At 34.1% G+C, this 15165-nt stretch overlaps 1 protein-coding gene across 1 annotated transcript; it reads right to left on the reverse strand.

Annotated features, from left to right (window-relative positions):
* Positions 1 to 2216: 2216 nt before the first annotated feature.
* Positions 2217 to 13744, reverse strand: LOC133194723 (probable glutathione S-transferase 9). Its single transcript, XM_061330627.1, has 5 exons — positions 13218 to 13744; positions 10415 to 10507; positions 9739 to 9854; positions 4275 to 4379; positions 2217 to 2453 (listed from the first exon to the last, which is right to left on the reverse strand). Exons 1-5 carry the CDS (start codon positions 13348 to 13350, stop codon positions 2289 to 2291), a joined length of 612 nt encoding a protein of 203 aa, XP_061186611.1. The 5' UTR covers positions 13351 to 13744; the 3' UTR covers positions 2217 to 2288.
* Positions 13745 to 15165: the final 1421 nt, after the last annotated feature.

Below are 15165 nucleotides of genomic sequence, written 5' to 3' on the forward strand. Positions count from 1 at the left end.
CTAATAAAAACGTCAGCAATATTCTGTTTATATCTGACCAGAACAATCTATATGTTTTATTTCAAGTTCAGTAGGAAAGAAAAATTATAAGAAGACCATATAAAAGATCTTAAAGACATTGATAATTTTTAAGTCAGATTGCATGCACGTTCATTCTGCATTGATACTTTAATCAGAACTAAGTCTGAACTATAAATTTACATTGTTTTTTAATAAGATATGCAAAGGACAGAAGGGGTAAGATACACATTATAAACATTTCACAGTACTTATTGGTGATTACACAGTGGTTAGAGTGTTTGCTCTAGAGTGGCGGAGTAAGCAGCTGATCCTTACGTCGAGAGGTTTGAATCCAGCTGTTGGAGTCCGGTCCATTGGATGAGACCGTATAAACTGAGGTCTCGCGTCACAGTAGATCCCTCACTGCTCAATTGCCCTGAGTGCCGAGTATAGGTCTAAATGTGCAGCCCTACATCGACAAGTGGTGGCGACTCGATATGAGTGAAAAATTCTCGAGAGGGACGTTAAACAAAACAAACATAATGGTGATTAAATTATCATTAAAAAATAAATAATCTATTTAAAAATATCACAGGAATTTCTAACAAAAAATTACCCGATTTAGTAAATCAGAAAATTTTCAGAACAATACGCAGGATTAAAGGATGAACAAGACCTCTCTGGTGAAACTGAAGCTCTACTGGTTATAACATGGGGAGAGAGAAGCAGCACAAATACTTGAAAAAAAGGAACTATCATATTTCCTTCTTTTCATAATGGCAACACCAAACAATAAAGTTTAATCTATATGTGAACCAAGTATCAGACAAAAACACGTAGGAATAGTAGCATTTTGAAAAAAAAATCCAACATAATTCTTTTTTTTAACAACTATTGCAACACCACCTTTGAAGGCACAACCCTAGTTCTTTTTGGCAGGACTTTCACCTGTAAGTCCAGAGATGGTCAACATTACTATGTTCTGTAACAGGATAGAAAAAATTGACAAATCAGACCAGGATTTGAATTCTGGAACCCTGAATCACTAGTGCTCTATACTGAGCTATCAGACGACTGGTGATCGAACCTGTCTGACCGCCATAACATCAAAAACTGATCCTAGTTTATACAGAATAATGTATCATATAGTGTAATCGTGAACTCATTTTATTGAAATCGGACTAAAACTGTAAGAGAAGTACAATGTAAGATTTTCACAGAAGTTCTATTTAAGTTATTACGGCATTACCCTTCAACTGATAGAATGCTCTACTTGTGACACATGTTTTAATGAAATATGAATGCTACTGTAGGATTTTATAGCAAATATTAAATCTGGTAAAATCACATTCAAAATCCAAGAAACAAATATTTATCTTAGAAACGTCTACCTTTGTACCATATTTTACTAAAATTGGACCTTAACTGTAATAAGGATAATACTTTGAAAGTATTTTCCATATTTAAAAAAATAGCTACCATGGCAACATCGTTCATTCATTGAGATCAAAATCTGATATGAAGAATTAGGATTTAGCCTAATGTGTCCTGCTTGTGTGCTCAGATTTATTGAAATCGGACAAAAACTTTAGAAGTAGCGTTCTGGAAAAATTTTAGCAGACAGACTGACTGACATGGTGGACACTTTACCGATACATAGGCTCTTCTGGTCTTGGACCAGTAAGCTAAAAGTTATGAAGGTACCAAATGTGGACACTGGTTTGATTAACATAAAGATCAACAAGTACAATATATGCGTGGATCTAGAAGGGGGGGGGCATTGGGGTCCGGATTTTGGACCCTCTTAGATAATTGGTAAGGAGAGTGAAATATATGAAGGAAATTGACTTAAGAAAAAATGACGTCTCCTATACCCCCTTCTTCTACAATGAAATAGGTTTTTCAGGTTTTGTGAAGTAGTGTAGGTCTTCTGTGCATGCTCGTCAAAATTTTTCCGATATTACATTGGGTTGCTGTGGACACCCCTCCCCCCTCTGGAAAAATTCCTGGATCCACACATACAATACAATTAACTGCTTTAATTCTTATAGGCAAATTCAATGAGAGACAGTACCTTGAAATTAAGACTGTAGTAAAATAACTATAATCTAATTAATCTATTTTTTTTACATAATTATGACTGTATTCTTTGACTGTTTATAAAACATGCACATACACATGTATGTACTAGTATCTCATACAAAGATAAACACCATGAACACATCTGTAAACATTTTACTTGTTTGTCGAATAGGAACTCCAGCACCTTGATAGAAAAATCTTCTCTGTTACACGATAGTGACTGGTCTGTCAGAGAGGTACTGTACTAGATTTGGGTGCTGTTCTATAAGCTGCCGGTGCTCGGTTAAGGCTTCATATTTGTCTAAGACGGAGGGGTCTTCCTGGAGGAAAGTAGTCATCACTTCATGTACTGCTAAATCAGCTAAAGTAATCTACAAAGGAGGAAAAAAAATTACTTTATGTACTGATAAATTTGCTCAAGTACTCTACGAAAGGAGGAAAGTACTCACCTTCATGTAGTGTTAAAGTGATCAAAGAAAGAGGAAAGTAGCCACTTCATATACAGCAAAAGTTATCTATGGAGGCAAGTAGCCAGATAAATCTGCTTAAGTAATCTAAGGAAGGAAACCAGACAACGAACCATACTAAGGTCTGAATACATATACTGTATAACATATTCTTGGGTTAGTATATGGGGAGGGGTTGATTTCAGGTTCATTTATACAAAATTTATATAAAAAGTTAGCCTGTATAAAAAATTATTTATAAAAGTATCGCTGTACTTCTCGTAATTAAGATCAAAGTCAATACAAAACATACCTAAAATGATAACTTGTTAAAACTTAGATATTTTCCCCATCAAAGGTCATCAAATCTTGTCAGTTATGTATCTGTGGGTACAGAGTGAGACAATTCAATGTTGGACTTCTTGGATTTAGCAGCTATAATTTATTTTCAAATTGTTTCATATAAATAACTTTGATATTGTATGCCTAGAATCGTCAAACCTTATTATCTGTTGATGCACCTTGGGTTATGTCAACTAAAAATAGGTCACAGTATTCTAGTTTTTGGATTTAGCAGCTATTCATTTTCAAATTGTTTCAGATGTATATCTTTGACACTAAGTTTTACAGTTATTCATTTTTAAGTCTTTTAGCTACATATTGATAATAAAAGGACAAGGATCATTAAACCTTGTCTGTTGATGTATTTCGGGTAATGACGGGTATCATATCTATAAGTAATTCACAAATTTTTATGGGTACTAATTTTGAAATAATTTCAGCTACATGTACATATCTTGAATATTATGAGATGTAGTGCAATTGGAGGCCTTGGAGTGTGTCAAAAGTTAGGTCATGATGACATACTATCTGAATATTATATGGTCTTCCCAATTATTATCCAAAGAGGCTTCGTACCATGACATTTTGCCAAAAAGTACATCACAATGGCATCGCTTCTGAATTTTATGCTATTCATTTTAAAGATAATTAAGCTTGGAAATCTTAAGCCATATATAGTCAATATGTGTTAAACAGATATATTATATCTTGTGCCTTCATTTACCAATTCTTTTCAGCTGATTTAGCTTGGAATAAAGGTTTGTGCACTCCAAAGTAAGTTAAGATATTCCAGTTTGTTTTTGTTCTGATTTCCCAAATATAACAGTGTATACACATCTAGCACACTAAGAGGTCCTTGCCTTGTACCTATACATACTATAAGTTTGGTCTGTTAATATAGGCCCCTTGACCTCTTGTCTATCTTATGAGAAAGGTGAGGAAAAGTCTTTGTGAAGAAAACTGAAAGTGTTTCCATGACTCTTTTGGCCTTCACCCCTATTTTCTTCTTTTTTTCTGATTAATTTTTTTCCAGAAGTTTCCTTCTCCCATCTGTAAAGTTTCCCTAGCTTTAGATCGCCCTGGCAGCTCAGTAAGATTAAATTAATTTGCATTTCCCTCATCTTCTTCCAGAATTTGTTTTATGGCCAGTGACGATTGAGGTTTAATCTTTTTGTTACAGTTATTGTTGTGAACATTCATACAAAATATTTTTTTTATTTCATATCTTGCTCAACTATACACGAGAAGGTGGTCAAACATAATTATAGTTAGTCTTGTACCTTATGGGGAAGGCTTGTATAAGCAATGCCTTATATGTAGTTTAATTTATAAAATATTTTCAAATTAAACATACAGAAACAAAACTGTATCAGGTAAAGGAAATAATGTTCTTCAGATTATTACCTCTGATCCGACAAAATATTTGTCGCCATGCTGCTTTTGGAAGCTGCTGAGCCTATCCAGGTACTTAGGTAAGACTACATCGGTCATATTTAATTTAAGTTCATTCTGCAAAATACAGAAAAAAATATTTACCTGGAAATATACCAGTATACATGCAGTAATTGGATACCGGTGTTATAGAGTAGGATTTTCCCCCATAGCAGGTTTCCCCCTCAAAACCTATACTCTATATTAGGACTTCCCCCGTGGGGATATCTCACGCTTGCGCAAGATTTTTCCCCTTATTCTTTCTCAGAGTAGGATTAAAAATCATACCGACAATATTTTCTATTAAAGTTCACTGATTTTTTGATAGAAAATTTGTGTTTTCAACTCACAAATTGACATTTTAGTCAACGAAGTTGAGCTCGATCTACCCTGCCTATACTTGATTTTTAAACTTCATAGAAATCCTCACAAACAAAGATATGTTCCCGGGTCCAGTATATAAAAATATTAGTTGCTATAAGGATTGATTAATTGTATGTTAAATAATAGGGGTGCAACGATACACTAACCTCACGGTACGATACGTATCACGGTATTCAGTTCACGATACGATACGTATCACGATACATGACAAGGTTAAAAAGTCTTTCAAGTTTGTCACCATATTTTTTTTTAAACTTGACAGGGTTATATAAAATGTTCATATTTTTTTGATAAATAATTAAAATAAAATTTTGTTAACTTGAATTGGATTGTTGGGTACATCTTTGAGTTTTGACAATATTCTAAACCAGTGATGAACATTTACAGGGAACTACGGGGACCTTTCCTTATAATCTTCCTTTTAAATTGGAATGAAAAAGGAAGACATTCATTCTTTTATTCCTTTTATTTACGTAGAAAACCAGTTGTCATATTTCTCGTGTTAACACGTTTTAGTCAACAAGACAGTGAATTTTCATCGAAATACACACGTGATGAAATATCGTATATTACCAAAGAATACGTTTAGATGTGAAGGGTTTATCATTTGTCTTAACATCTATAACTTATAATCACATTAAGTCCTTCTCAGTGTTAAATCTGAGGTCTGTAAGATGCTGGAGATAAGTTTAACTTCCGTTAATGCGTTATCGGCGACCTCACGTTTTGCGCGGAAGCCATTTTGAAATTGTAAAAAAGGAAACAAAACGAACGATTCGGATAATTCTGGACCGATTGAACCGAACCGCGATATCAGTGTAGCGTATCGTGAATTGAACCGTGGAAAAATATACCGCTATATACCGTCAAACGGTTTATCGTTGCACCCTTATTAAATAACGTCCAATTCGAGAATTTTTCACTCATATGGAGAGTTCAAGGGCTTAAAAATTTAGACCTATACTCGGCACTCAAGGCCATTGAGCTGTGAGGGTTCATTATCGTGCCAACACCTACCGTGACACGTGAACTCGGTTTTATGTCTCATCCGAAAGACCCGTGACTTTCACTTCTAGTGCCGGGCGCTTGGCGAAGGAACAGTCACTACCTATGTTTACGTCTTAGGTTTGACGAGTTTTTAGTAGAAAATTTAAAATAACAATTTTTTAATTATCAGTAACATCAAAATCTATGACTTTTCTACCCTTAATACAGTTTATCATCACAATAAATTGGAAAAATACGCTTTTTTGACATCATAAAACTCAGAAATTTTCATACCTTTTGATTGGTCATTAACAAAATTGTTAAAGATCACTCTCATTCTACAAACAAGTACTCTGAGTTAATATTAAAAGCTATGGAATTCCTCATTTAAACGTCTATGTAGTCGTTGGAGATAAGGTCTTACAACAAACTGTTTGAATACCAATGGACACTAATTATGCTCCTTTATAAGCTGACCTGTTTTTATATTCCTATGAAGCAGAATTTATTCAAAAACTTCAACATGAGAAGAAGGAAGCACTTCCTGTGGCCTTCAACTCGACATTCAGATATATCTACGACGTTTTGTCAATTAACAACCTGATCAATATATAGGGCGCACGGCGGGTGTACCGGTTAAAAAGGGGATGCTTACTCCACTTACTCCTCCTAGGCACCTGATCCCATCTCTTGAATTTCCAGGGGTCTGTGTTTTATGCCCTCGTGGATTTTTTTTTTTTTAGATCGATCACTGTTCGTTCTCTTTACCTTTTACAGTACTTCCATTCACATGTCGACTCGATATATCCCAGTGAACTCGAATTTAAAGACAAGACAGAATATGCCACATCTCTATCATATTTGGATGTTTTACTGACTTTAGACGCTAGTGGCCAACTAAAAACTAAATTGTATGACAAACGAGTGGCTTCAATGACTTCAGCTTTTCCATTGTCAACTTTCCTTATTTCCTCTATCGCCTCCAAACTCAAGAGCATGCTCTGAATTTTTCAAGGGGATCCTTCTCTAAGGCTAGTTTTCCAAGGGGGGGGGGGGGTCTACTCAACGAGACCGGTATCATAGAAAAGGTTCTATTTGGAAGTTAATAATTTTGAAATTATATATAATTTGTATTTGTACTCAGCTTCTAGATTTCGGATGCTAAAATTTTCCTGTTCTGTAAATCGCGTTACTCTTGTTTAATAATTTCACACAAATAAAGAGCTATGCCTTTTCCTTGAAATAATAGAGTTGCCTTTTAATTTAATCCAGTTTGTCTCAGATAAAAGCTAGGATCGCTAGGATCGTCATTATTAAGAATTTGAGGTTAAAACGTATCGTGACAGAAAAGATACTGGATACCGTTTATGTAGAAAGGGACCCAGTTTTGTTGAACTTTTAAAACCGAGAGCGGCTGAAGAAGAGTAAGGATTTATTAAACTGAGTGTATACAGCTTTAAAATACCAGTGTCAAAATCACAACACATCCTCTATCCATGAATACTTAATACACCAGAAAAAGGAGAAGAAAAACATATACAAGTACATTCGAAAAAGAAATTTTCAAAATGTTGACCTTAAAGTCATTACTCATTCTTTACTTTAAAGCGCATATTGAAATACGTAAAATTAAGTCAAGGGATGAAATTTTTTTTTATAACAAACGAAACGAAGAGAAAAGTGAAATCAAATCCGACCCCTGTAATGTACCTAAAGAACAATTAGGTTTCTCTATAACATATGATGAAAACATAAATATGGACATAACTACATAAATACCTATCTAAACCTACTTGTGAAATGCTACACTCATTAACATAAAGCTGTAATACTATAGACAGGAAACATTGACTAACATGATGTTTACTTTGTAAAATAGAAATGGACTTGAAAAGGGTTTCCAGTTAGTTATTCGTAAATATAAATAGCATTGATTAAAAATAAGGGATGTCAAAATTTCTTATTGGATTATTCGAACTTTAGACCACTGTTACGGTGATATTTCTTGTACATCATGTTCAGTACAACTTACCGATAAAGTTACATGCCTGTACCAACATTCAGAACATGTAACTTCTAAGTTGCTTGACCATGATTTTGTGTCTGTGCATATGTGAACACCTTTAAGGCAAAGAATCCTGATATACCTCTTGGCCATAATCACCTGTAACCCAAGTATCACCCACTGATATTTCTCAAATATTAAAAAATTTGTCCTATAGAAATAACCCCTCTGAACTCTGTTAACTTGTCTAGTTGACCTTTGATCTGGGTCATATATCCTATGGTCTTAATCAAGTCTTGGGCAATATGATCTTTGTAAGTTATTTCATTGTCAAGTTATATTGTGTACATTATTTTTTACTTTAAACTCCTTAACCTTGTCCGAATGACAATGGAGCAGATTTTGTTTGTTTGTTTATTGTTTAACGTCCCTCTCGAGAATTTTTCACCCATATGGAGACGAAACCACTTGCCGGTGGAGAGCTGCAAATTTTGACCTATCCTCGGCACTTAGGGCCATTGAGCAGCGAGGGATCTTTTTCGTGCCAGCACCTACTGCGACATGGGACCTCGGTTTATACTGTCTTATCCGAAGGACCGGTCCCACAGTGGGATTCAAACCCGCAACGTAAGGATCAACTCCTTACTCCGCGACTCTAGAGCGAACGCTCTAACCACTGTGCCACGCGGGCGACTCCATGGAGCAGGTAACACACCCACAAGTATAATATTCTAATGCGTATATCCACATCAAAGTTATAGCTATATAAATCGTTTTCTTGTAAAAACTAAACAAACATGCATGGCATTCATATATATGACAAATGATATAACTTCATCTTTTCGATCATCAACTTTCCTTCTTAATGTAGTAATATTCCACAATCACCTGCATATGGTGTTTATATCTCCCAACTTATTCGGTACTCAAGAGCGTACCCTGATTATGATCAATTTTTAAACCGATGCAGGCTACTGACAGATAAGTTGATGTTAAAGGGATTTCAACAACCTCGTTTAAAGTCATCATTTCGTAAATTCTATGGTCGTTACAATGACTTTGTTCGCAAATATTACCTATTATTGGGTCGTATTTTGACTGACATATTTCATACCAATTGTTAAGCCATTTTATTTTATACTAAATTTGACTGCGGATTATTCCGTCTAGCTGAACAATACATTGTACTCAAGGCAGGTGTGACCGGTCGACAGGGGATGCTTATTCTTCCTAGGCAGCTCATCCCACCTCTGGACTTTCCAGAGGTCAGTGCTTTTATGCCCTGTTCACAGATTTGTATTGTTTGTAGGTTTTATGAGATCGATCACTGTTTGTTATCTTCACCTTTTTCATAGCATATCTATTCATAGAAGAATGTTATCGTTCAAAAAAGTGAAGTAACTAAATACTAGAAAGTAAAATATTCAATTAGGAACGTAAAAACTATTATAAAATTGAAAAAATCATCATATCTTTTGTTTTTATGAAATGTGAGGATAACGAACTGTAATCATGCTCAAAGTCCAATTAAACAATACAAATTGTGAGCAGAATCAACACAGAATCCTGAACAGGGGTGGGATCAGATGCCATGGAGAGCGAGCATCCCCTTGTCGACCGCTCACACGGGCCGTGTGCCCCGTGTCATGATCGGATTTGCAACTTTGTTTAGAAGCAAAACATTTTTTCTCAATATATATATATATATATATATATATATATATATATATATATATATATATATATATATATATATATATATATATATATATATATATATATATATATATATATATATATATATATATATATATATATATATAATTTGTCCACAAAGGCATAGATTCAACATTAAGATTTTTTTAGAATATAGCTAAGATTGCCAAAGAAATTAGAAATTGCAGTAATGAAGGGGCGTCATTTTCGAAAGATGGGGCTGCCTTACGTCATTTCGAAAAATGCACAAGGAAGAGACATTTTCTTATCCTGGTCTTAGAAAACCTAGATGAGTTTTAGATTTGCCAGAACGATATAAGACTTCTTGTAGATGTACATTGTTACCAGTTTGTTTTCGTCCCTCTCGTGAATGATCTTAGCGTTTTCTGCCCGTAAGTCGTCACAGGTGTCTACGACCTGCTCTACTAGAGCCTGTTCCCAGTTCGTACCTCCCGCCAACCCTGACAACAAAAGACAGATTATATTGTAAATTGTAATTAAAAAAAATCTAAATATCATCAACACAAAAAAGTTAAATGACTTTGATAATACTAGTATTATCTACATCGATATCAGATACAATTAAATCTGCATTGATTATTGAGTTCTTAAAATTAATGGAGCCATTCTATTTCTCTCAGATAAAAATGTTGAGAGAAGATGATACAGAGAAGTACGAAATGTGAAGACAACGAATAGTGATCAACCTCAAAAGTCCATTTAAACAATACTAATTGTAAGGGCCAACACGAACCTCTGAAAACAGAGGCGGGATCAGGTGCTATGAACATCCATTTTTTTCATTATTATTCTTAGTTCTTTTATTTCATTTGCCACACATTATTTATTTAAGCTAAATGAGACTGATGAATAAGAAGATATTCTTTTTGGGAGTAAAGTTTTGTTTTATTTATTTAGTTGCCACTTGGTCATGGATAAAACTGAAATTTTACGTTTTTAACACCCTTTGATTAAGTATAACATCCATAATTAAGACATTAATTCATAGAGTAACCCTTACCGAACTCACGTGCCAGGTAGCGCGCTATGGTTAGGCTCTGGGTGAGTCGTTTTCCATTGACCTCCAAATAAGGCAGTTCTCCAGTTGGTGTGCCTGATAAATAAAAAGCTTGTCATTGATTTGCAGTTGATTTTGCATCCTGTATTGCGTGGTCCTTCATTTTGTTAATATACATCTAGTTTTTTAATTATGTTTGTTGCAAATCTTTATAGGCCCTAATGTTACATCGTTAAGTAGGAAAAACTCTTCATTCGTGAATAGAGGTAGAAAAATTGAAGCTGCAAGGATAGGTTAAAGATGTAATTATCGATAAATTTAATAATTAACTAGGATCTGAACTCATTCATTCAACCACACAAGAGGAATGTTTAAAGGAATGATCCATCCTCCAGAAATGAGAAACAAGATGGTATATGATTAAAAAGTACCCGAAAAGTTGTGAAGATAAGAAAATAATCTTGCGAAAAATATTGACTTCGTTCAAGTTTTTTAATTCAAATGGCATAATTTTGCAAAAAATAAAAAGTTCGAAAACATATAGGCTATAGGCTTTGAAAAAGACTCGCACATCGCTACGCTGAGTTGCAAATAAGGTGCAGGAATGTGTTCAGTCGAGTTCTATCAACGGACATGTTGTTCCAGATTTCACACCAAAAAGCGGTTACAGTAGCACGATCTTTTTGTACAAGTGAAACAATCTTAATGTCACAGAAATAAGAAACTGTGTGTCAAGATCGGTTAATACAATGTAAGAATTTCACTTTGTTGCACGGTTCTTGTATTTTCTCAGAGAGTTTTTAGTCTCAAGACTTGTACGCATTGAGCGTAAACCACCATTTACTTGAATAGTTGTGTTTTTATTAATTTCGATCTGAAGTTGAAAATGGATACAAGACAAATTATAATTTGTCTTGTAATCATTTTCAATTTCACAAATTATAATTTGTCATGTAATCATTATCAACTTCAGACTGGAAAATTAATAATACAACGACAGTTATATGTGATATCAAAGTGTGTCTGGAGCGCTAGTGGGGAGATGCCAATTAATGACAAGTCATCTGCTACACGTACATGTATTCGGGCTACCCGACCGTAGTTCACGAATAAGATCTTTAATATAAATAAACATATATTAAAAAAAAGTAGATAACACACCACCCTATCTAACACCTTGGTTGACTGGAAACCATTCTGAGTTTGGTTTAAAACAATTGAGTATATTTTGCTAACATTCGTTGAATAATGACCATAATTAACCAGTATAATGCCGAGTTCATATAAATTAAGTATAAGTTCAGGCCACCGTTCCATGTCAAATGTTTTGCTTTTATAAATTAAATATGTAAACATTACTACCTTCTTCTTAGTTGTGAAGAATATTGAACGATGCTGTCGGACATCCTTATTCCTTTGTTGACACCCTATTTTTGAGTCTAGCGGAAATTTTTATTGAGTAAACATACTTATAAAAATACAATCATAGATTTTTTCTTCAGTAATCAAGTCGTTTCCAGGTCCTTCCCGCAGTTTATAAGTGTCAATATTTTGCATCCTGGTCTATAACTGAAATTTATCTCAATTTCGTTTTTCTTAATGTTGAAACTTCTCAATCTTCTTTTTAAACTCATCGAAATGCTCTTCGGCCAATGAAGTCTATAATTTCTTGTAAAATAAAGTAAATCTTTCAGCTATATTACATTGATCATTGTGAATCATTCCATCTTCATGGGTCTCAGGATATACGCTTGGCGCTCTAGGCTTCCTGCGTTTAGTCAACTTCCAGAACAAACGAACATCGACTTCAGCAGCTTTGTACTCTCATATATATATATATATAAACCTATGCTGTTAACCGTATTCATTTACTTATATAATTTGTTATTTTCTTGATTTTTGAAACCAAAAGAAGTTTGTATCATCTGTCCTTAAACGTGGACCTATTTAATCCCTCTCTTATAGAGGACGTCACGTGATTTTGTGGAAATCAGCATCAAAATATTACTCTCTCTTTCTCTCCAACAATGCTCCTTTTTGATATACAGTGTACCAAAGAATAAGAAATTCATTCAGTGCTATTGATATTTGTCCATTATAAAATATATGTAGGCATGCAAGTGTTTTAGCCAAAACTGTACAAAATTGATCATGATAAACATCGTGCATAATCATGTATGTGTATAGATCTAAATATCCTGTATTGTATTTATACATTCTTACTAATATGCATGCATGTACAAGTAACTAAAATAATTCCTCTATATATACATATGTATATACATTATGATTAATGATTTTTTTTTAGAGAGAGAGAGAACATTTATATGCTGTGAAGCTGTTCAATCATATAAATTTTTGAATAAAATATTTATTAAAATCAAACAATGAATATTACATTAAATAAAAAAAAATTCCAAACGTCCTAGCATAAAGTTAAATTAAACGTGTCTCATATTTGAACTTAAAAATTCGCTGATAATTCAGAGTTCAGCCAAGCTTCCTTTTATGATAGTAAAATACACGCTCTACTAGATAAACATTTATGACGAAAGGACAATTTGCGGGTAGAGTTACACACTCTGTGTAAGGTCGTGTAATCTAAATGCTTCAACAATTATACGCTTGTGAAGTCAATCTTAAACGTCAGAATTCTGATTGAGAAAGAAAAAAAACCAAAATAAAAAAAACAAACATATTTCAAAGAATACTACCTCAAAAACATGTCAATTTCCAAAGATCTTTTGCATATTATGCAGAATGGAAACAATTTTTACAGTTGTTTAAAATGCAAAACATAACTTACTATGTTTAATTTCTTTCCAGTCTTCTATGTTGACGCGTTCGTCCTGGAACTCCACCTTGGCGAGCCTGAACACCATTCTGATGAGTTCCCCCCTCCCCCTCAGAGCAAAGTAAACAAACTTGTAGTTGGCCATCTATATTCTGTCTCCGACGGTACGCTGTGTAGCGTTCATTTATAATGCACGGCTGGGTATACGATTTCAGGTCCGTGCTTGATAGAACTCTACAATATACACACACATACTATGTCAGGTCTTCGTACTTTCGGTACTTCATAATTTCATGTGATAAAAAGCAATTCTTCGTAACATGTTCATTTTGTCGTGTTAAGGGGTGCAATTGAAGTAGAACAGGTTAATCTTTTTAATACATTTGACAACCCCCAGTGATTGGTCTTATAGTAATAGAATGTTATCTAGTGCATGAAGGTTAATTGTTGTGTATTTAGCGATCAAAGACGAGGATGCGGTCATTAGGTGTATTTGTGATGTATGTATATGTATAGATATAGAAGGAATTTTACGATATTCATTCAGCCGTAAAAACTATTTTCCCACCAGAAGTCTATTAATATACAATTGTTTGTTATACTTATTTATTCATTTTCATCAGCTAATCCAAGCGTAATGGTGTGAAAAATTTAAATGTCACACATTATATTTGAGGTTTTAGGTCCTATCTTTTTATTGGCTAATTCATAAACGTAGTATCAAGGAATTTGCACCAAATAGTAAAAAAAGGTACGGTGCATTGTTCATTGTAATCATATCAAAAGATCCATATACTAGTATGTCCAATTTAGCCCCACCCTTGGATCAGAACCCTAGAATATCAATCTTAGTAGCCTATTCCACAAAATATTCATGCAAACTGTTTAATATACACTGCTATAGGGGTCTGACACCCAAGATTAAAGGAAGGCATATTTCTCATTAAGATGCAGTTTGCCCTCATTACCATGGAGTTTGTCTTCATTATCATGTAGCATGCCCTCAACATCATAGTTTGCCCTCATTATCATGCATTTTGTCCTCATTATTATGAAGTTTATCCTCATTATTATGCAGTTAAACCTCATTATCTGCAGTTTGCCCTCATAACCATGTAGTTTGCATCATTACCATGCAGTTTACCCTCATTACCATGCAGCTTGTCAATCATTATTATACAGTTTGTCCTTATTATCATGCATTGTGTCCCCATTATCATACAGTTTGTCCTCATTATCATGCAGTTTGCTTTTACTATAATGCAATTTTTCTGCCTGATGACCAGGACTGAGGATTTTAATGCATTTCAATCTGGATTAATATAGACTCAGTACCAAAGAGTCAGTAATTTCACAATTTTGGTTGATGACTCATTGCTCATTATAATACTGTATATATAGTATAATTGCTAGACGACAGGGAGTAAAGAAGAAGATTATGGCAGATTTCAAGAATTTTCAATATAGAACTAAAGTGATCCAATCCTAGAGCCCGAACCCAGGGGCCACGAATTTCACAATTTACTTAGACAACTCAATGCTCCTTATGATCATGTAAAACAAATATTCTGTTTGATTAAAGAGTTAAGATATTTAGAAATATAATGTACTTTTAATTAATGACCAATTAATCTCAACGCTGATTTCTACATTTTCTGGTATTTGGGTAATTGCTCAACATAGTAAAGCAAACAGATTGGCTATGGAGGATAATTGAGGTTTGCTTGAATTCTGATGGTTTTAGCTCCCACCCTAGGGATGCAAGACTATGAAATTCAAAAGAAATGTCTTTTTTGGTGGTCATGATATGAACAAAGTTTGAATTTACGGTATGTATTGAAGCTCTCATACAAGTTTCATCTTTTCTGGCCAAGTGGTTCCTGAGAAAATTTTTAAAGATGTCCCCAAATTTTCACGAATTCTTAATTATCTCTTCTCGAAAGAGGGTGTAACACTTTCC

Source organism: Saccostrea echinata, unplaced genomic scaffold, assembly GCF_033153115.1.
Source record: "Saccostrea echinata isolate AGI-Se365-2 ecotype Australia unplaced genomic scaffold, CSIRO_AGI_Sech_v1 ptg000029l, whole genome shotgun sequence".
NCBI lineage: Eukaryota > Metazoa > Mollusca > Bivalvia > Ostreida > Ostreidae > Saccostrea > Saccostrea echinata.